Source organism: Malus domestica, chromosome 13 (assembly GCF_042453785.1).
Source record: "Malus domestica chromosome 13, GDT2T_hap1".
In the NCBI taxonomy this organism is placed as follows: Eukaryota; Viridiplantae; Streptophyta; class Magnoliopsida; order Rosales; family Rosaceae; genus Malus; species Malus domestica.
The window spans coordinates 26,677,011-26,698,558 of NC_091673.1; the positions used below are offsets into that span (position 1 = coordinate 26,677,011).

General features: G+C 37.2%; 1 protein-coding gene and 1 long non-coding RNA gene across 3 annotated transcripts; one reads left to right on the plus strand and one right to left on the minus strand.

Annotated features, from left to right (window-relative positions):
- Nucleotides 1–1,303: 1,303 nt before the first annotated feature.
- LOC114823897 (uncharacterized) lies at nucleotides 1,304–4,300 on the minus strand. The gene is made up of 2 exons (XR_003771966.2): nucleotides 4,078–4,300; nucleotides 1,304–3,453 (listed from the first exon to the last, which is right to left on the minus strand). It is a non-coding gene; the product is annotated as an uncharacterized lncRNA (long non-coding RNA).
- Nucleotides 4,301–11,270: 6,970 nt separating this feature from the next.
- LOC103414820 (uncharacterized) lies at nucleotides 11,271–20,864 on the plus strand. 2 transcript variants are annotated; one of them, XM_008353189.4, is made up of 17 exons: nucleotides 11,271–11,525; nucleotides 11,622–11,795; nucleotides 11,891–12,079; nucleotides 12,729–13,137; nucleotides 13,243–13,361; nucleotides 13,469–13,546; nucleotides 15,479–15,619; nucleotides 15,828–15,872; nucleotides 15,978–16,144; nucleotides 16,400–16,478; nucleotides 16,557–16,642; nucleotides 17,307–17,436; nucleotides 18,050–18,182; nucleotides 18,588–18,709; nucleotides 19,269–19,467; nucleotides 20,240–20,484; nucleotides 20,650–20,864. In XM_008353189.4, exons 1-16 carry the CDS (start codon nucleotides 11,406–11,408, stop codon nucleotides 20,440–20,442), a joined length of 2,394 nt encoding a protein of 797 aa, XP_008351411.3. In that variant the 5' UTR covers nucleotides 11,271–11,405; the 3' UTR covers nucleotides 20,443–20,484; nucleotides 20,650–20,864. The 2 variants fall into 2 exon arrangements, with proteins under 2 accessions (XP_008351411.3, XP_070666589.1); XM_070810488.1 differs by having other exon boundaries at nucleotides 20,240–20,478.
- Nucleotides 20,865–21,548: the final 684 nt, after the last annotated feature.

Here is a 21,548-nt window from a genome sequence, read left to right on the forward strand (position 1 = left end):
TCATGCATGTAAATTAAGCGTGCACTCTCAACCAACATACACAAATCAGTTTTTATACGAACGGATAAGTAAATTGAATTCACAACTTATAACTCACAACTGAAGGTAATCAATTCATATTACAAATATATTCATGGCTTTGAATTAACCTCTAGCCAAAATAAAATTTAATTACACATTATTAAAACATTTAACCAAAAGTAAAATATAAGTTGGAACGTTTTAACCGAAAGAGGAGAAGCTTGCTGCTTCTGTTTCTGTCCGTGCTCTTTGAACCCCTGCTGAGGCTCACGCTGCTCCCGCCTTCTCTCTCTGTCCTCTCGCGCAAGGCAGCTCCTCGCAAGTCTCCCCGCAAGTCTCCGCGTTCTGCCAGTCACGCTGCCAAAGGCAGCTTGTGACCTCCCCTCACCCTGTCAGTCCACTTCTCTCCCTATTATTTCACTGCTGTCCTCTCTCCCTCTTATCTCAGCTGCAAAAGCAGCCTACCTCACTCCTTCTTATTTCTTTTTTTTATCTGCTCCATTTTCCCAGTGCCGCACTCCATCTTTTATTTTATTTATTCTTTCCTCCACTCTCTTATTATTATGCCGTGTCCTGCTTTCCGTCCCCATTCTTTTATATATTTCCTACCCACTGACTTCCTGCTGCTTTATTCTTCTTTGTGTGCCATCCACTTCCTTTGTTTATGCCGTGACATAATTCTACCAATAACCCATGACAGAATGAGAACGACTAAAGCAATTTTTTTGACGAATTTATTATTTAAAACTCATTTGTGCTATTTTTATTTTCTTTGCATAAACAAATCCTATAAACACAAAAATAACGTAAATAGCTCAAAATATAAGGAACTAACTAAGAAAAGACAGTGAATTCGAAGTAAAAATATATATAAATATGATCCGATCACTCATTCTCCACACATTTCTTGAAATAACTTAACCTTCGGGGACTTGATCTCACAAACCGCACAACATTTCTAAGAGCATCCACACTTGTATCTAATCTTTTCAACCCATGTTTCACTACCAAGTTGATAATATGAGCTAAGCACCTCACATGCATAAACTTGCCATTCATAATCATTTTACTATTAGGCCATTTCTACATTTTACGAACAACATACTCAATTGCCACCTTATTAGCCGATGCATTGTCAACTGAGATACACATTACCTTTTCAATCCCCCCACTCAACCAAACATTACCTCCATGACTTGAAATAAAACAAAAGTTTAGAATCCTTTTGTGCATATTCCAATCATCATCCACAAAATGAGCAGTTAGCACCCTGTAGTTCAAATTTTGCACACTTGTCCATGTATCAGTAGTCAAGCTCACTCTATGATTGTGTATCTCCTTTTTTAACTGATCTTTCATGCTATCATACATACTGAATAACTCCCTCACGATAGTTCTTCGAGATGGAACATGCAATCTAGGCTGGACTTTGCACATCATCTGCCTAAACCCTTCACTCTCCACAATACTAAAAGGTATCTCCTCGATCACAATAAACTCAATAATACCTTCCACACTTTCTTCTTGGCTCCACCCTTTAGCAACAAGCATGTTTTTGACATCTCCAAAAGGTCCAGAACTGCCTAGAACCTTTTGCAACTCATCAGTTGGTTTATATGACTTGCAATGTTTAATGTAAGTACTAGTTCCACCCCCACTAGTTTCACATGCAAAAAGGGCGTTACAATGGTTACACTTAGCCTTCAATACTTGTACCTCCACCTTATCTTTCTTTCCATCCTTTTCTACTTCTTGTGTTTCCGAGACGGTACACATAGTGACATGATCCCAAACCCAAGATCTCTCAGAAAAAGATCTCTCTAGTGAAGCTATTATAGTTGGTTGTTTTGTCTTTGGAATAGGTGGTGCTTTTCTTTTTTTGGAGGATGAGGAGTTTGGGGGAGGCATTATGGTTTTGACTGTGTGGGTTGTGCTTGTGTTGGTTGTGGAGGCCATGGTGATGTAGCCGTAGATGATGCTACATTAGTACTACTAGGGGTACTTTGACTTTGAGATTGAGACATTATGTAAAAATCTGTAAAATGAAAATAATGGAACTATATTCATTAATCAAATAAAATAGCATGATCTCCATGTAAGCATAATCTACAAATTATACATAATTTAAACCCAAAAAGGCATAATCTCCATGTAAATAAAATAGCAAATTATCAAGTTTCTAATGCAATGTATACTCATGTAAAATGCAGTAATCCAAAACCTTGACTAATTCAAAAGATTAAGACTTCAAATTGAAGAACAAACCAACGCATTATCAAATATTTGCTCTCAAATATATACAAATATAAAACATATTCCACAAATAATTACAAGCAAATGAGGTTTAAATCATTGGGTTTTAATCAAAATTCAGATCTGCAAATGGGCATAAAGAGCAAACAATAAAACAGAGTGAACACAATTAACCATAAGTAACTCAAAGTTTTTTTGCACAATTAAACATAAGTAATACCTAGGCGGGTGTAGGCAACCTATACAAAACTAGGGTACCGGGTGAATGATATGTTTCAGGCAAAGAAAGGGAGTTAATTTATATTTAAAACTGAATAACCAGTTAGATGTTTACAATTAGAAAAACCATTCCATAGAACAACAGAACAACAAGAAAAAGCAATACGCGTGCCCTGCGCCCCCCACTCCTCCCCTTCTATCCCTAACTTTTGATTTTTGTCTATATGCCACATTACTAGGATAACCTTTCTGCCCATCATGAAGGAACAACACAACTATTTAAATAACTGTTGGATTTTAGTCTCGCTTAGAGTTATTTGTGAATTGTGAAATTTAAGAACTTAGATCTACTACTAAAAAACCATTGTGCATTTCGCTTAGAGTTATTACATACCAATCCCTATCGCAAATTTTACGAAATGGGTCAAGAAATTGGCTTATTCTATAGACTCACCAGCTCCTAAACCCCTAAAAACCAAAATCTCCATATCAGATTCACCTTAACATTTTGTCATTTACACAAACATAAACATAAACAGCCCCATACAAAATTCACCAAAAATATACACAAATATCATTAATCCAATATCAGATTCCCTTATTTATACAAAAAATCCAAAACCCATGATCAAGTTCACCTAAATACGAACAAAGTCGAAAACCGAATTATCAGATCAATTAAAAAACTCACTACCAAAATCTCCAACAAATAACTATACAGTAACTAAAATGCTGAGTTAACTAAGCAAAAAAACTATGAACAGAGTGAACACAATTAACCATAAAGAGCAAATGGGCATAAAGAGCGAACAATTAAACTCACTACCCATGGTAAATGTAAGTCTAAACTTAATCACTTATTTTCAATTTAAAGAAGACCAATGCTGGCACCTATATCGTCAGCCAATCACCTTTACCAAGCTATGTAGTTAGTATGTTCCTCTTCAGTCCATGGAGTGCCTACAAGGAAAAAAAGGGAAAACAAAATCAGTTAAGACAAAAAGGAAAACATAATTTAACTTCTTAAATACAATCATTTTGTTATAAACAGATCATCTTCATACATAAAAGAACAGAAGAATGGTAAATAAAAAACCGTATAATGAACACTGCCAAAACCAAACTAACTACCCATAAGTAGCTTCGCCTAACCAAAGCATTTTGGTGCTACCTATTGGTAAATTTGCAAAACACTGCAAAAGATTTGCTAAATCTAATTGGTTCTGTATAAAATCTCTCCCGTTAAAACTGTTTAGCTAAATCAATCGGAACATAGCAGTATTTAAAAGCAAGTAGTAGCAGTCTTTAAACATTTTTTGAGATACAGAAAGATCCGTATAATCCTCTTATCCAATGGTTAGTTAGCAGCTTGAGATTGATGGACGCTATCCCAAAACACGTATTGAGTCGTGTTGGAACAAGTTCCGACTGAGTTTGGATTGCACAGCAGTGACGTTGTCTCTCTCTACGATTCCCGTTCCACAGCAACCTCTTCTTGCTTCGGCAAATCCCTAAGATCCCTAAAATCCCTAAAATCCCTACACCAGAAATTCACATTAATAATAAAACCTAATTCAAAATTACCTAAATTTTAGTAGCAGCAGGTGGTCGCAACGGCAGTGGTGATGGGGTGATGATGGTGGTCACGACGGCGAAGGTGGTGCCGTTGTGTTGGTCGCAACAGCGCTGTGAGAGTCTGAGAGTTGGTGCCGACGGCGGTGAGCACTGTGAGAGTAAGTGTGTGAGTGAGACTGAAAAAATATGAGAGTTGAAGTCGAGGGAAGGAAGGGATAGGGAGAAGGAGTCGAGGGAGAGTGAGAATCTGAGAGACTGAAGAGAGTGAGAATCTGAGAGATTGAAGTCTGAGAAGGTGCTTCTCGAACTCGAAAGGTGGAATTGGCTAGGTTGAAACTGACGGTTGAGATTGGATGGAGAGATGTATCTTAAATCTCGTCCGTCCATTGTAACACACACGGGCCAGTCCGAGTACCCGCGGTTCCTACACTTTTGGAATCGGCCCGAATCGAAAACTTCAATTACCCAGCCCGTCCCGCCCCGATCTGTTTTTACGAAATCAAGAACCGGCCTGTACCCGCCCCGAACCGCCATTACCCGCCCGACCCGCGGTTCATGTACCCGTTTGCCCACCCCTAGACTCCAAGCATGTGATTCAAATTATTTTTCTTGAAAATATTTTCACTTTCATCATCATCGATAAAAGTGTAACTAGTCTTTACAAGCTTAGAAGCGGAAAATGAACTTCTTGTTAAAGAAGGTACATAAACAACATCAAGTAATTCTAAAACAAAACCAGTCGACAACTTCAGCTTAAGGGTGACTATTTCTTCCACAGCTACTTTATTCCCATTTCCTACGTGAACTTGATAAATTTCATTTCTTGTTGTGATCCTTCTAGTGAATCCTTGCAAGGAATTGGTAATGTGCACCGAACAACCAATGTCAAATCACCAAGAATTTAGAGAGACTTCCACAAAATTAACATCAACACAAACAAAAACATTTTAAAAAAATTTACCTTTCTTGATTGCCCATCTTTTACATTTTCACAATCCCGTTTCAAATGGCCATAGCCTTCGCAAAAATAACATTTGACATTTTTTATGTTTCCCTTATAACCTTGAAATCCTTTAGAGGAGGATGGAGAATCACAGTCAGCATAGTTAGTGAAGTTTGAGGATTTATAAGGTTTACTAGAGTTGAATGCTCCCTTTTTGACATTGTCAATATTCACCATGTTCACTGCCCCATTTTTTCCTTTCTTCATTTTGCATTCCTCCTGAACACATATCGAAATCAACTCATTCAGACTCCAGGTTTCATTTTGGGTGTTGTAGAAGGTTTTCAGGCATTCATAACTCTCAATGAGTGAGTTTAGGGCCATATGAACCATAAATGTATTATCAACCACAACCTCCAAATCCTTCAGTTTGCTGTAGCCTCAACCATTCTCAATATATGTTCCCTTACAGTGGAGCATTCATCAAACTTCAAAATGGTGAGGGTTGTCATCAGGTTCCCGCTTCTGTCTTTTTAGAGACCTTGAACTTTGTATCGACTGCTACTAGGAAATCCTATTTTTTTTTTCACAAATTGGGATGCTTCCTCTCACAGATTCACTTATGGTCCTTTTGATCACCAAAAGGCACATTCTGTTTGACTTTTCCCACCTTTCATGTTTGTGCCGATAGTCCACTGTGCTATTAGCTATGACTGTCGCTGGTTCCTCTTCTCTCAAAGCCAAATCATAGTCCATGAGGCCCAGGATGATTTCCGCATCATGTCTCCATTTCTCGAAGTTCCCTCCGTTGAGAGGTTCAATGGAGGAAAAGTTCATGGTAGTTGGATTCATTGAAGAAGATAACTTAATCAAATAAGTTTTCAACGACAAGAATTTATATAAAACACAGTTTAATGCAACACTTTTGAGCAAGAAGCATTTACTACAGAAACCTGCAAATAATGCAGTTCCAAATACATGGTTATCCTTTGTAATATTGAATAGTTTCTTAGTTTTGGCCTTTGGACAAGAATTAGAGCCTATTAAACGATCTACCAAACACCATGTATTGACGCATTAGTCGAACCATTCAAGATATTCCCTTTCTTTTTTAAAGAAATAGATGTACGTTATGATTAATGAGTCACAATGCTGCAACACTAAAACGATATTCATCAGTAACCCATTTTGATGGATTTCTGCAAATAATTGTTTATGAATTGAATGACTTTTGATAACCTTTGCTCTGCTCATGAATCTGCAAACACTCGATAACCCATTGAGAACAAAAAAATGATAAGGTAATTTAAACACGAAACCCAAGTGAGACTAACCTTACTCAAATACCAACGGTTATAACTAAATAGAATAGGGTTAGCTCATACATAGATTACAAGCATTGAAATGTATAAGAAAGAAACATGTGTTCCAATAAACATTGGCTCTGTCTGCAATACATACATGTACATCAATATGAACCCAATATGGCTATGATAGAGAAGATCATGGTTCACATGATTACTTAAAGAAGACATGCTAGTTGGTGAAGACGATGAGCCTGCAAAGCTCTTCAGAAACACTAGTTCACAAGGAAAGCTTTCTACTTACTCAGAACTGTATCTCCAACTAGTGATAGACCTTGTGCCTCATGAAATAAATTCTTTGGTAAGCAAAGACATCTCTTTATATGGGCAATTATCTTAATCGTATCCCAGCTATCAAGAGATCACGTTGACACCCACAAAACCTGAGCTGAAGTAGTTGAGTCCCTCCATTACTCTATCATGTGCAACCTTATGTCTTACTTTATAGGATATTAGTTACCTTGAACTTGACTCTAATTAATCCAATTATAACATTATGATCAGTGTTTAAAATATCGGTATCATTGGAAATATCGATATGCAAATTTATAGAAATATCCACGGATATATCTAATATCGATATCGATGTTGGTTTCTTTCGATGAAAATGATGGAAATTCAAAATGAAACTTTAGGGATTGTCAAACATTGGTATGGACGAAAAATAATAGTTTCTACGATAGTTAACATATGTGTTAGAAATATCGACGATATTTGTCGATTTTAGCCTAAACTTAAGAGTTTCTCTGATATAAGGTGAAGTTTAGACTTCACCACCCATTTCCATATTTGTCTTTGATTTTTTGGATATTTCTATGGATCCACCGTATCGAAGAAATTTTAAACATGGTTATGATAACCTTATCATTATAAGTGATAGTCTAAACTAGAGTCCTAGCACTTCTTCCTTGAACTCCATCACACCACATGCAAACCCACTAGCACTCCAATGGACGCGACCACACTAGACCACCCCTCCAGACTCTCCGACAGCATCGATGCAGGCCTAATCGACCTTTACCCTCCAGCTCCATCCCGACCTTTTCTCCTTTGTACCGTTTGCAAAAGCAAGTCCTCACCTGCCACTTTTGCAAGAGCAAGTCCTCACCTGCCATCATGCAAGAACCTAGCCTTTTTCGTGCCTATCCTCTTTTTCACTTTTCGTGGCGTAAAAAACTTAAAAAATTTCTCCATTTTGACATACCAAAAAGCGGAGAGATTAGGTGTGCAAAGCTTCACGCTTGCGTGGTATGTGAATCTTCCACCCTTAATAAACTTGTAAGTTTCCTCATTCATAGGTGTGGATGACGTGGTTCTTGAAATAGCTAGTGGTTCTTGTCTTGCGTAATAGTAATATACAACAGTTATGGTTATTGCATCGTCGTTTGGAACATGCATTGTTTGATTATTTGAAGTACATGTTACTTAGTTTATTCAGTGAGATTAAAGACTCTGAACTAAAATGTGAAGTATGTACTTTAGCCAAATGTCATCGTGCTTCATTCTTTTTAAGTATGAGTAGGTCTTTTCTGTTTGCGCTAGTACACTCTGATGCGTGGCGGCCTTCCCCTATTAGTACTACTCTGGGAATTAAGTGGTGTCAAGGTCTTCTGCTAAAGTTGAGTATAGAGGTATAGCATAAGGAATATGTGAACTGCTTTAGTTACGTAAACTTTTGACAATTCTGATAAGGAATATGTGAACTCCTTTGGTTAAGGAATATGGAACAAGGAATATGTCCCATATACCCACACGCAGTAGCAAATTCTACACTTGCACATACTGCAACAAATTGCAGGAAACAAAAGTGGAGAATGGAGTAAAATTCTCTCCCCTCCTAATCTCTTTCCCTTTCTATCCCCTCCTATTTAAACGGTTGTGATTACGCCATGTCTACATCTTGTTTTAAATTTTTTATATAGATAATAAGACCAAAAGAAGAGTGTGAAATGAGACGATGGAAGGGGATGGTAATAGAATGGGAGAGAATCCTACTCCGTGGAGAATAGCCAGACACGGTATTGCAGCAGGTGGCAGTGCAAGATAGGTACAGCTACAAACCTGGTGTAAATCTGCAGCACAAGACAGGTACAATTACAGACACGGTACAACAATCCAAGCAGCAGCCAAAGAACAAGAAGATCGCCTATGGTATAGTTGCAAAAACACAACAGTTGTACACAATTTACTGTTTAGAATTCAGATTGGAACCAAGCTCTTGATGCCAAGAAGAAATATATTAAAATACTTTGTTACTTTATTCATCTTTTAAGGTTTACAATATATAGGTACGTAAGCCTTATTCTACAAGGAATGTAATTACAAGGATATTGAAACTAAATACAAGAGATTACAAATACTAATCCTACCTAAAGGGACTTCTAAAACATTTACAATTTAAGACTCAAATCAACAATAGTAGGGGTGGTGATGATACTCATGGAAATGACGGTGTACATGTAGCAGTGATGGTGACAGAGGTGATGGTGGGTGTGGAAGAGATGATCATGATAAGGTAATGTTGGCGACATGGTGTTGGAAATGGAGATAATGATAGTTCTTGCATTAGGATTGGTGGTGGAGTACACATTAGAGAATTGAGAAAAATGGAAACTATCAAAATCATCGAGGAAGAGATTGAATTTGCTATGACATAAAACTTACTGTAAAAGTACTCAAAGACCATGTACACACCGAAAAAATGAAGCTTGAGCATAAGTTAATGAGGCTTTTAAGCTTGATATGACGAAGGCTTACAACATGGTGGAATGGTCGTTTCTTATAGCAACGATGTTGCAGAGATTGGGTGGGATGAATCATGGACTGATTAATGATGTTCAATTTTTTAGTTCTTGGGAAGGCCTACCTAGATCATCATCCCACAATAGGGTTTAAGACAAGGTTGTCCTTTTATAGACATGAACTCTCCTTATATGTGTAGAGAGGCTTCTAAAGTTGCAGCATGATGGTTCAAATTAATTAAAGGATTAGTGTATCCTGGGTGAGCATAAAAACCGCCAAACCACAAAACTGCATCGAACCATATAAAAAAAAAAAACCGTGTTGACAGGAAAAGTCAACTTTGAGTCAAAAACCGAATAGGACCAATTCAAACTAGTTCTGGTTCCAGTTTTGAATGAACAAGAACTGACAGGAACTGAACTGAACCGAACCGTTTTATTAATAATAAATTAATTAATTATATATACACACATGCCATGGTATAATAGGTTAAAAAATTTGTTTCACCAAGTTGCAAAGCAGTAGATCCCATCCCAATTAGAGCTCACCCACCTCACCCTCACCTCACTCATGACCTCACATCCCCCATTTCACACTTTTAGACTTTCATTCTTTTTTCACTCAGCCGACAACTCACTCACGGCCTCTCGGAGCATGAGTTTGATAGGAACTTGTTAGATCGCAATGAAAATGTGGAAGTGGGTCAAGATTTTGATATTTTAAATTGGTGGAAATTGAATGGTGTTAAATACCCAGTGTTGGCACTAATTGCAAAGGAAGTTCTTGCAATTCTGGTCTCAACGGTAGCTTCAAAATCTGCCTTTAGCACGGAAGGAAGGATTGTGAACTCATATCGTTCTTCATTGACTCCTCTAATGGTAGAGAGATTAATTTGTACTCAAAATTGGTTGATGTTAGATAACATCTCAATTTTAGACAACAAGACAATCTTGGAAGATATAGAGTTTTATGAAGCACTTGAAACATGTATGACTATTTATTTTTCATTACTCTGTTTTTGTTTTTTCTCTTGTTTTGTTGTATGATTACTTTCTTATTTTCTATTGAGTTCTTGATTTTTATATGTTCTAGAAAAAAGGAATGGTAGCACATCTAGCATTGGGGCTTCAGAAACTATTCAGTCCTAACTTATCACCTTTTACTACCGTACCTTCCTTACTAATTTGAATTGTAAGCTTGTTGTTTGATGTATGTTGTTTGCTTGCTCTTTGAAATAAGAAGTTGTCTGGTTTTACTTGCTCTCTGAAATAAGTTGTTTGATTTGATTATATGTTGTTTGATTGTGTACATGAGTTGCTGTTTGAAAAAGAATCTGCCACTGCCAAGGACATTTGGATTTTTGTTTTTGCTTCTTGTTGCTGCCAAAGACATTTGCATTAAAAAGGATATGTGTTGTATGCAACTTTATATAATCATTTTTAGAAGATGTATTTGAATGCATGATGATTTGGTATTCAAATAATTTAGTACTTGGAATCGTAAACCGGCAAAAACTGAATCGGAACCAGTGTAGACCGAACTGTACGATTCTAGTAATAAATTTAAGCGGAACCGCATCGAACCGAATTGTTGATATTTTTCCGATTTCAGTTTCGGTTTAGGGGTAGAACCGCATCGAATTGCACCGTGCCCACCCCTAGTCTCATTTAGGAGAACAAGTTGTACGACATAGGTTAATTATCACAGTAACTTCTCGTGCCAATAATGTAAGAATATGTAGAAAAAGATCACACATGTCTTTGTATTATTTACATGGGATGCCACATGGTAGTGAACCCATACCATATAAGTTTTCTACCTCTTTTAGAAGAACAACTTGTATAACATAGGTTCACCGCCGAGATGACTTCGCATCCAATAACACAAGGACATATAGAAAAAAGCTAATATATGTTTTTATATTATTGACATGATATGCCACGTAACGGTACTCGTGCTATGCGACCTTTAGAACAAAAAATTATTGTATTTAAAAAAAAAAATCATGTGGTGAGGGCAAGATTCATTATTTTGTAGTTTCAATGTTTTGTTGGGCTTGGGCCCGCACATTAACAAAGAAATAATGCACTAGGTTGGCTGGCCATTGGGCCCACAAATTTAACATTGAAAAATATAAAAAAGAAGAATTTGTAGGGATGCTCTAAGTCGAGGGCTCTTGTATTTCCTTTTGGTTTTTGATTTTCAGCAGCCACCGTAAACTCTTAAACCCCCAAAACCTTCCAGCGGCCACGAAAGCGGTTGCTCCGCCGTTGCTGAGAGAGACAGAGATGGTTAGGGGCGGCAAGAGCTACGTGTCAGCACCTCCTGCCTTCTCCGCTGACGCCAAGCGCCTCCTCGTCTGCACAGGCACCGCCGTCTCCATCTTTAGCACCTCCACCGGTTTGCAGGTTTTCCAACTTTACCCTCCTCTTCCTCCTCAATTTACACTCTCATACCCCCCTGCCTGAAAATATTCGATTTTTTTGTTTGTTTCTTTTGATTAGATATCGTCCTTGGAGGGTCACAATGGCTTGGTCACCTCCGTCATAGTAGTTCCGGGCAACAAAGCTCTGAGTTTCTGCTGGACCGCCTCCGTCGACGGCACCATTCGCTATTGGGACTTTGCTGTTCCTGAGTTGATGAAGGCCATTGATATCAAAATGCCCATTTTCTCTATGGTATATAGGTTTGCTGCTTTATTCTAGTTTTTCAATTTCTGTTTGGAAGCCCAGAAATTTTTTGACGGCGTGAGCAATATGTTTTTTATTTTCAGGTTATTCCGTCCATAATGTTCCAACCCGGGAAAGGAGCACGAGAGGATGATTCTAATGCAGCTCATGTTTTTGCTTATTTGTCTGTTGAAAATACCCAAGTGCAACAAAACACACCAAAGCCGTTGCGTGGACAGATTCGGAAGTGTAATTTGACCGAATCTCGTTTGGCTGGCGGTGCTCTCTCTGAGGTGCAGCGATAGTGAACTAGAAGTTCTTTGACTTTATATATTTTTCCTACACATTATATGTGATATTCATGAGGTTTACTTCTGGCATGTGTGGAAATGAATATATGAAGGGAACAAGTGCTATGATATGATTTATTGCATGAAGGTTACATTTACGTGTTTAGTACTTTTTCGTATACGTTGATAGCTATGTGTTATCATGTGTTGTTTTGTATTGCCTGCCAATGTAGTAATGTTCTCATACCCTATTTGATGCCGGTGTATATTACTCATGATCAGAACTTGAAGGATATAACAGTTGAAGTCCATAACATTGATGCAAACACGTGTCTGTATGAACTTTTCCATAATGTACTGATTAAGAGCTAATATTTGTTCAGACCAATTTCCTTTACACTATCCAAGACCGAAAGAATTAATTCATTCCTCTCAAGAATTCATATTAACTTTTTCGAGATGAGTCTTCCTTGAAGAGATACATGAAGATAATTCCATTCACTCAGTCCTTTAACACCTTCCAGAAATTGTATAGGAATAGCTTTTTCTGAACTATGTTAAATTTGTTCAAAGTGGACTCCAATTCCAATATTTCTTCTCCTATTGCAATTTATGAGGCATGACAAATTGACAATGGGTTTGAATTTGACAGACTCGAAAACCAGAGGCTATAACTATCAGTCCCTCAGGAAAATTCTTTGGCATCCGGAACAAACGGAAGCTTCATATATGGAGAGTCCCTGCTATCGACTCGAAACTCATGATTGCTAAGAAGATTACTCTGCATCATACAAGAAACTTTAACGTTCTTGCATTTCATCCAACTCAGGCAATTGTTGCCGCAGGTGATACAAGTGGGAGAATTCTAATCTGGACAGGATTCGGTAAACGTACATTTTCCGATGGTGATAAATTAATGAAAGGAAGATCAATGAATAATGAGGAAGAAAGAGATGGAGTTAGGGGAGATGATGATGCTGATGCTTCCTCCACATGGCATTGGCATGCGGCTGGAATAAGTGTCCTTTCTTTCTCTTCTGATGGTGCCTATTTATATTCAGGTATGTGGGTTTTGAGCGATTGAAGTGAAAATCGCCTGGATTATGCCTTGCTTTGCATGGATTCTTACTGTCAAGTGACATTTATGAGAATTCTGTCTTATCCAGGTGGAATAGAAGGAGTTCTTGTGGTCTGGCAGCTAGACACAGGGAAAAAGAAGTTCTTGCCTAGAATTGGATCTCCTCTTCTATATTTGACTGATTCTCCAGACCCTTCACTTTCTTCTGTAAGAAAACTTCAATTTTCTGGGATGGAGTATTGTAACATAGTCATGCATTCTATGTGATAAGGAATTAATGTATTCTACTGTTTTCTCTGATATATGGATTTTAGATATCTTGTGCAGATAATCAAATTCATATACTAAAAATGCCCTCCATGGAAATCGTGAAGTCTATTTCAGGGATCAAGGTATGTTTCAATTGAAAATTTGGATTTTTTCTTTCCTGGGATACATAAGAGGCTTCTTTTCAAGGCCATACTTTTGCGTGGTATTGACTCATCATAAACATTTAATAGGTTGAGTTAATAGTAATTAGTAAGAAATGTTATGTTCTTTTATAATAACCACTATTAGTAGGTTATAGTATTCACAGTGCACATCATTAGATGTATGTGCCATATAGAATGCTACTAAGAATACCAAAACATTGAGTATAGGCCTCAATTTTGGAGGCAAACAACATGCAAATAAATCAAAGTCAAGTTTCATTTAAAAAATAAAAATAAACTCAGAGTCAACTGTACCTTTTTGTTGTGAGCCAGGTGAAGAAATCCTACTCATGATTTTCTCTTGAAGAACCTTTAGAATTGGTCACATTGAGTCTGGGCCCGAGTCTGGGCCCGGTGGTTTGTTTCACAAGCATACAAAAAGGACATCATTAAGTCCCCGTACCTTTGCTGGGAGTAGTGTTGCATGGTTCGTCGACTGACCTTGCGACCTGCATTCCAGATTGCACGATCCCAAACAGAGATTTGCGATCTGGGTTGCTTGTCTTGGCAAACTGATTGCTGTCGCTGATTGCAGCCAAATAGATAGGTCTCAGTCGCGAGTTGTGATATTGAGCATTTCAGTTCCATGTCTTTTCTGTGCCTCTGTGACAACTTACAGGGAAAGTGTATACACCATTTTGGTTTTACTTTATTAATTAAAAACAGAGTATAATATATAACTATAATGTATTAAGATTTTCTAAATTTATTAAAGTTATAAAACCGTTCAGTGTTTTAGGTTAACCTGAGATAAAGGTTGACTTGGCCAGGTTAATAAATACATTTTGTATATTTTTTCATGTGTTATTACCAGTGTATTAAAAGCGTGAGGCGTGGGCGAGGCGTCCGAGGGGAAGCCCGGCCTAGGCGTGAGGCGTGAGGCGAAGCCTCACAGGACCTAAATTTTTTAATATATACACTGAGCATACACATATATTATATTAAAAATAAGAAGATTATTAATCAATAATCACCCTGAGCACACATATATTATAAATATATATATACAAACATATATACATATATTATATTATATATGCATAAAATAGAGGATGAAAAGCACAATGAGCACACATATAACAATGCATGCAAACAACACACGCATCCATTATATTAAAAATAAAAATCAGAAAAAAGGCATAGAGACAAAAGTGCAAGGAAGAGGTATGAGGCAGTTAAAATCCTACCCAAAATTTGGGTTTGGGAGTAAAGAGAAAAAAAAAAAAAAAAAAAAAAAAACTCACTGAGGCGCGCCTAGGCGGCTCCGGCGACACCTAGGCGGCTCTGGCGAAGCCTTTCGCCCACTCCAGCAAAACTGAGGCGTTAGCCATGGCGCCCAGCCTCAAGGGTGCCCTAGGCGCGCCTCGAGGTGAGTTTTTTAAAACATTGGTTATTACTGAAAAAGGTCCAAACAAAATTCACAATGAACTGCGACCAGGAATATCGTACTGACTAAGTATACCCCTAATGTCCTGGGCACCCATGAAACTGTGCATCCGTACCCGTTCCTGTTTCACATACCGAAGCAATCCACGACCTGTGCAACCCCGGCTGGGAGTGAATATGCATGATGAAATTTCTGCCTATAATTGCCTTGTGATTGGCCTTAAATTTCTTTCACCCTGATGCAGAGTGAAAGTAAATTTGTGAGTGAAAGTAAATTTGTGCATCTGTGAGATAAAAGTGAGCTGGTTCTTAAGCTATTTTTTCCTTTCCTTTCATGAATGTGCCTGGATACCTGCTTGATGGATTCCTTCACCTTTTTGTACACTGTCTTTGAAATTGGTTTCAGCAGTTTTCTGTGAGGAGTAAAATAGTTTTAGCTGCTAAATAGCTTTCTTTACTTTTCAGCTTCCTTATTCATGTCCAGAGATATATGATGGAATATGCAGCAAGTTTTCCTTTGATCACACTGATGGGTTGGTTGCCTTGCGTACCGCGAATTATCGCATCCAGTTCTACAGCTTGTTTGATGACCGTGAAATGTCTGAGGTGATTATGTTTGTTGTTTAATTGATATTTAAATGGATAATTAATCGTTGAATTTTCTAGGGCGAGCTTTTTTTTTTTGTTTTTTTTTTTAAGGCTGTGATCTATGGTTAGATAATTAATTGTTGATTTTTCTAGGGCGAGCCTTTTTTTTTAGGTTCATATAAGTGATGATGTGTAAGTGAAATTTTTCTCACTCGGAAATTTGCAGGTTCAAATATGTGAAAGAAATCATCAACCAGGGGATGAAGTCAGAGTAAGTTGCTTGTTTTAGTTTCTAGCTTGAAATTATATTTGGTTTTCATTCTTTTAAAACATATGATCACTAATTTGACCATGTCTTGGGTTATATCGATCACAGGTAATAGTGACTTTGGTGTCTCTATCTAAAGATGGCTCTATGATGAGCACTGTTGAAGTTAAGCTTCCTGAGGAGGGGTTAGGTGGTCTTGTTTGTCTTAAATTTTGGGCATCAGGGCCACAGAACAAAAATTTCAGCCTGTCCACTGTTGTTTATGAACCTCACAGGTATGGGCCTGACTGATCTATTGTGGATGGAATCTGATGTCTATCTGTTGTTGTAATACTTGTTGGTAGTCCTGTTATAAAGTAGTGACTGCTATTGAACTTGTTAAAGACAAGGAAGAACTTGTATCTTGTTAATTTACAGTCTGTTATGTGCTTCAAAGTTGTGATGATAAGTATATTTATTAGTTAGGTTGCATTGTCGTTTGTATAAATGATATACACTTGTGGTAACTGTTAATATTTTGTGTTGTATAGGGATGCTAGAATTTCTTCTCTCGCGTTCCATCCTACTCGTCAAATGGTTGCTAGCTTATCATATGGTGGGGATTTCAAGGTAATTTGAATGATTTCAATAATTACCGTTGAGGATTCTGTTTCCTGTGAAGTTTACAGTTTTGTTGCACTGCCTCAGATTTGGGTTTGCAGTGATGAGATTCAGCCAAAGCATGAGGTGCTGCAACATTCTGGGTGGATGTGTCATGCCGTAGGTTCATACAAGTATGTTCCTTCCCTTTTTAGTAAGGAAAAACTTTCATGTAGATGTGGTCACTGTGTTCTTGCTGAGAGTTGAATACCCAACATTTGTTGAAAAAGAATTTACTAACTATAAAGAGTGATTAAATCTAACTATAAAGAGATGGTTAAGTCATGAATAGCCAAAATTTTTGGGGAGTGAATTACGAACCCAATTTATTTTGGATTCGAGTCAGATCTTAATCATGATATTTCTAACTGAATATTGGTTAGTTGTAGTAGCTAACTCTGCTGTGTGAATTTCTTGTTCTTGTGTCATTCCATAAAGCTTTTGATGTTGTAGTGTTTTAAAGTACTGTTCTTGGTATCTGTTTATTATTTCTTACAGATTGTGTGTCATGTCTTATAGGCAAGAAGAAACCTTGTCATCTGTTTTGCAGTCCTTCATTTTTCTTCTATGAAAATTTGTTTTCTATCTAAAAGCGGACACCTCAGTTGCAGATATAGCTCATGAAAAAATGGGTGGGGGATAGAGTACCAGAGTAAAAAGGAAAAAGGAGTGTACACATTAGATGTTTTTGCACACATACATAACCTGGTGTTCGAAACTTTTGGTTTTTGGCTGTCTTCGTAACACATATGAACTGCTTTGATAACTCTGTCTTATGGAAAATCATTTCCTTCTCAGGAATAAGCCAATGACAGCTGCTGCATTTTCTGGCGATGGTTCTGTTCTGGCGGTTGCAGCTGAAAACGTAATCACTCTATGGGACCCCAACAACAATGCACTTGTAGCTGTCATTGGAGAGATGCAGATGGTGATTTTTTTAGATCCCAATCATCTTTGGACTAATCTTTCTTCAGGAACATATGTTATTCATGTGAATCATCATATCAGTGCTTGGAAAAATGCGAGTCATGCCCTTTCTACGTCTAGTCTTTACACTGGGTTCTAAATCATTATATGGGACGTCTCAGCCTGGTTGAGCATGGTGATCTTAAGTTTTTCTGGTTATGGGTAGTCTTAAATTTTTTAGGGTATGGGTGGTCTTCAAATGTGTGGGAAAAATACGAGTCGGGGCCTTTCTACTTCTAAAATCTTTACACTGGGTTCTGATCTTTCATTGATTATCTTCATGCATAAGGATACTAGATTACCTAGTATAAAAGATTTATTAAGAACTTCAGACGTCTCTGCTGCTTCCAGTTGAGCGTGGTGGTCTTAAGTTTTTCTGGGTATGGGCGGTTGTAAGTTTTTTGGGGTATGGTATGGGTGATCTTCAATGCCTGAAGTTGGGAGTATCTTTAGAATTTACACCCTTTTTAATTATGCTTACCACATCATTTTCAGGCTGGTACACTCAATAGAGTTGCTGGAAGATATTGAAATGTAACTCAAACGCTGCTCTTATATAATTTTTTTTTCCTCAGCCAATTGCAACCCTATCTTTTGCTGGGAAATCAGAGTATCTCGTGTCTGTCACTCAAGGTTCAAAACCACAACTATCGGTGTGGAGCATGTCAGAACTATCTGAATCTTGGTCATATAAGCTACATGTAGAAGGTTTGAACCTTTCTCTCTCCCTCTCCTCACCCACTGTGCAAAACACTTCGTAAATTGTGTTGTGTGTACTTTTTCTCTGCTTAAGGTTTTCCTAATCACATCAATGTTGTTTGTGTAATAAATGCAATTGAAGTGACTTGTGGTTTTATCTTTGTCCTGGTGTACAACTCAGTTTAATGCATACACTAAGGGCTAAGGAAGCCCCTCAATAATTTAAACCAGCCATTCACGTTTATAACTTTGGAAGGGCTCAGAGCGGCACTGATAACATTGAACACTGTGTCCCGTTTATAGTTCAGTGACATCAAGCTGAACGGTCCTGTATATTTATTATTTACTAATTGTGACAGTCATGTCACTAGTGTTGTACATCGATTTAACAACTGCAATTTCTAAAATTTTCAGCTGTTACCTGTGCGGTAGATTCGTCATCATTTGCAGTTCTATCTTTACTAGGAAAAGATGGGGTAATCTTATTATTCAATGCAACAGATCCTGTTCCATTGGCTATGTGGTCTGTAAGGAAGGTATATACTTAAAATCTCTGCTTTAGTGCTTTTTGTTGAAGGCCTTTCTGGTATATCCATCCCCATTTTCTTGTTACTCTTATAATAAAATATAAGAAATTTGAAAGTGTTAATTTCGCCTTTAACCTTCATTTGCATTACGACTCAATTGATTGATTTATTTTTCTATGAACAAAGATATAAACCGTATAATTTGGTGGGGACAGCACTGCCGTAAAAATCTGAGGGCTGGAATTTGGATGTGTTTTAAGACGTATGAATCCATAAATAGTAGCTTGCTTTCAGGTTACATTCACATTTGTGTTCCTTATGTATTTATTTATTAATCACATTTTCCCCGAAGAAAATGAAGAAGACCTCACTTTGTTTAAGTTCCAACTTCCTCAAGCCACAGAAAAATGACAAGATAAAGAAACAAGGAAAAATCCAAACCATTTGTGATGTACATTATAACTCTAAAGCTATTACAGTTGAAGCACGAATTTGTGTTGCAACTGCTGTTGCTTCATAGTATTACAGAAGAATGAATTGTATTTTAATCCTTTATGCTTTTTTGCAGGCTCAGGGGGGCGGGCTTGCTTTTCTCAACAGCGACCAACTTTCTAACCAACAAAATATTTTAGATAGGAACCGTCCACAAGCTTTGCTTGTCTATATAAATGGTGACCATGAATATGTCATCTTTGACCCATATAACATTGAAGCAAAAGAACTTAGTCTAACCAGGCCGGGGAGTCGTGTTGCCCCTGATGAAACAGGTATAGCTTCCTTGTGCATTAGTTGTGTTGCTTATTGTCTGTAGCAACGAAAGATTAGCATGATGTGTGAACAAGGAGCCCATATATATTAGATTGTTAATTTTAAAATAACATGCACATGACATAATATGCTATTATATTTATAAATCCTTAATCTACTCGTTGTAAATTTGTCGTATAACATTTGGGAAAGGAAAATATGCGAGGTTAGGAAACTCAAATGCTCGGTTTGAACTTTGAGTAGAAGCCCTCTTATTAAGACAGACTTTCTAGTGGAAAATGAGATTCCCCCATATGGATGCCCTTAGTCACCATCGGTTTCAAGCTCAGTTTAGAATTAGCATATACTTGTCAGTTAACGTTTTATCCTCATGCATATATGCATGCAAGCATACATATATATACGTAAATAAAAAGGTCGTACCCAGTGCACAAGGCTCCCGCTTTACGCAGGGTCTGGGAGAGGTGAATGTCGGCTAGCCTTACCCCCATTTATGGAGAGGCTGCTCCCAAACATATATATACGTAAATACATTAGATAATTGTTTAGGAGAGCTGATGACGAAAAGTTGATTTATATGTTGGTGTGTAAGCTTTTTATCAATTAAACTATGTACAGATATATGCTTTCCAGCAAAACTATGTTGATGTCGTTATTTAATTTGTTGAGAGCCGAAGAATGATGATATTTGGGTTTCTACACGATGTGTGTATATGAATTACCTGTATTACAGTATTGTATCTTGTTATTAATTTATTTTTCATATACCAGGGCATTTTGGATATTCATCTATCTACGGGGAGCTACCGAAGTTTGACATAAAGAGAGACCAGACCGTGGCCCCATCTGCTCCATCACAGAGGCCTTGGGAGACCATATTTAGTGGGTCATCTCATGAACTTCCACCCCTAACCAAACTGTGTTCAGATTTTATGGAATCACTGCTAGAAAGGAGGACTGCAATGGTAGAATAACTTGTTTCGGTGGCTTCCACTGCCATTCTTGATCAGGTGAAGGTATGAAGAAAACTAGATGTGTTGATATTCTCTGCATATCGCATTTTGTGGATGTGATGTAAATGAGGTCAATGCCAAGTTAGATTAGACGAACCATGTCTTTGAAATTTGCGAATATGGTAGCTGTGGCTCGCGTTATGATGATCTTTCTCTTTTGAATCTCAGCTGGACAAAATTCTAGCCCGTAGGGGAACCAAAACGGCCAACTGAAGGAAGTTCCAGGGGCATGGGAAAGTTTGTAATTCGGAGTGCACGGTTACTGCAAAATTTTGTAATCTAATTTTTCTGAAGAAGATTTTGTACATTTCATGAGTTTGTATTGGATTTTAAACTCTATTGTAAACTACTTTTAAGTGGAATGAGCTTTTAGCCTTTGTCTAGATTGTATTATGGTTTAGCTTCCTTGCTTTTTGGAGCTTGTTTTACAATATTCGTTATTTTTATACATATGCAATTGGAGGGGGTAATTAGGACTTAGACGATCAAAGAATTACTACTAGTGGAGTACATCAATTTTCTAGATGTAATGTTGAAAAAAGAAAGACACCCAATTTTTAAAATCTAGTGCATGTATGTAGGTAGTGCTCTCTTTAATGCTTTTGTTTAAGCATGCTTGAGAATAGGCCTGGCAATTCTTGACACGATCCGATAACCCGACACGACATGACACGAAATTAACAGGTGTTCGGGTCGACATGATAACGAAACGGGTCGTTATCGGGTAACCCGATAAGCACCTGTTAAGATAACGGGTTTGTTCGGGTATACACGTGGGTAACACGATACACGATAAGCAGAATATTAATTTAATAATTTATAACCCTAAAAAAATACTATAATAATTATATATATATATATTAATTTAACAATTTTATACCCCTAAAAACTATAATAATTATATATATATATATATATATTAAATTAACTATAATAATTATAATAACTATATATACTATAATAATTATACCCAAAATATTAACTATAATAATTATATATATATATATATATATTAAATTTTATACCCCTAAAAACTATGATAATTATACATACAAAATAAATAGATT

Excerpts from the sequence above, each read along its gene's own strand:
- LOC103414820 (XM_008353189.4), top strand. The coding sequence starts at position 11,406 with ATGGTTAGGGGCGGCAAGAGCTACGTGTCAGCACCTCCTGCCTTCTCC. Across the intron at positions 11,796-11,890 it reads AAATGCCCATTTTCTCTATG|GTTATTCCGTCCATAATGTT; the intron begins GTATATAGGTTT and ends TTTTATTTTCAG. Across the intron at positions 17,437-18,049 it reads TCATTGGAGAGATGCAGATG|CCAATTGCAACCCTATCTTT; the intron begins GTGATTTTTTTA and ends TTTTTTCCTCAG.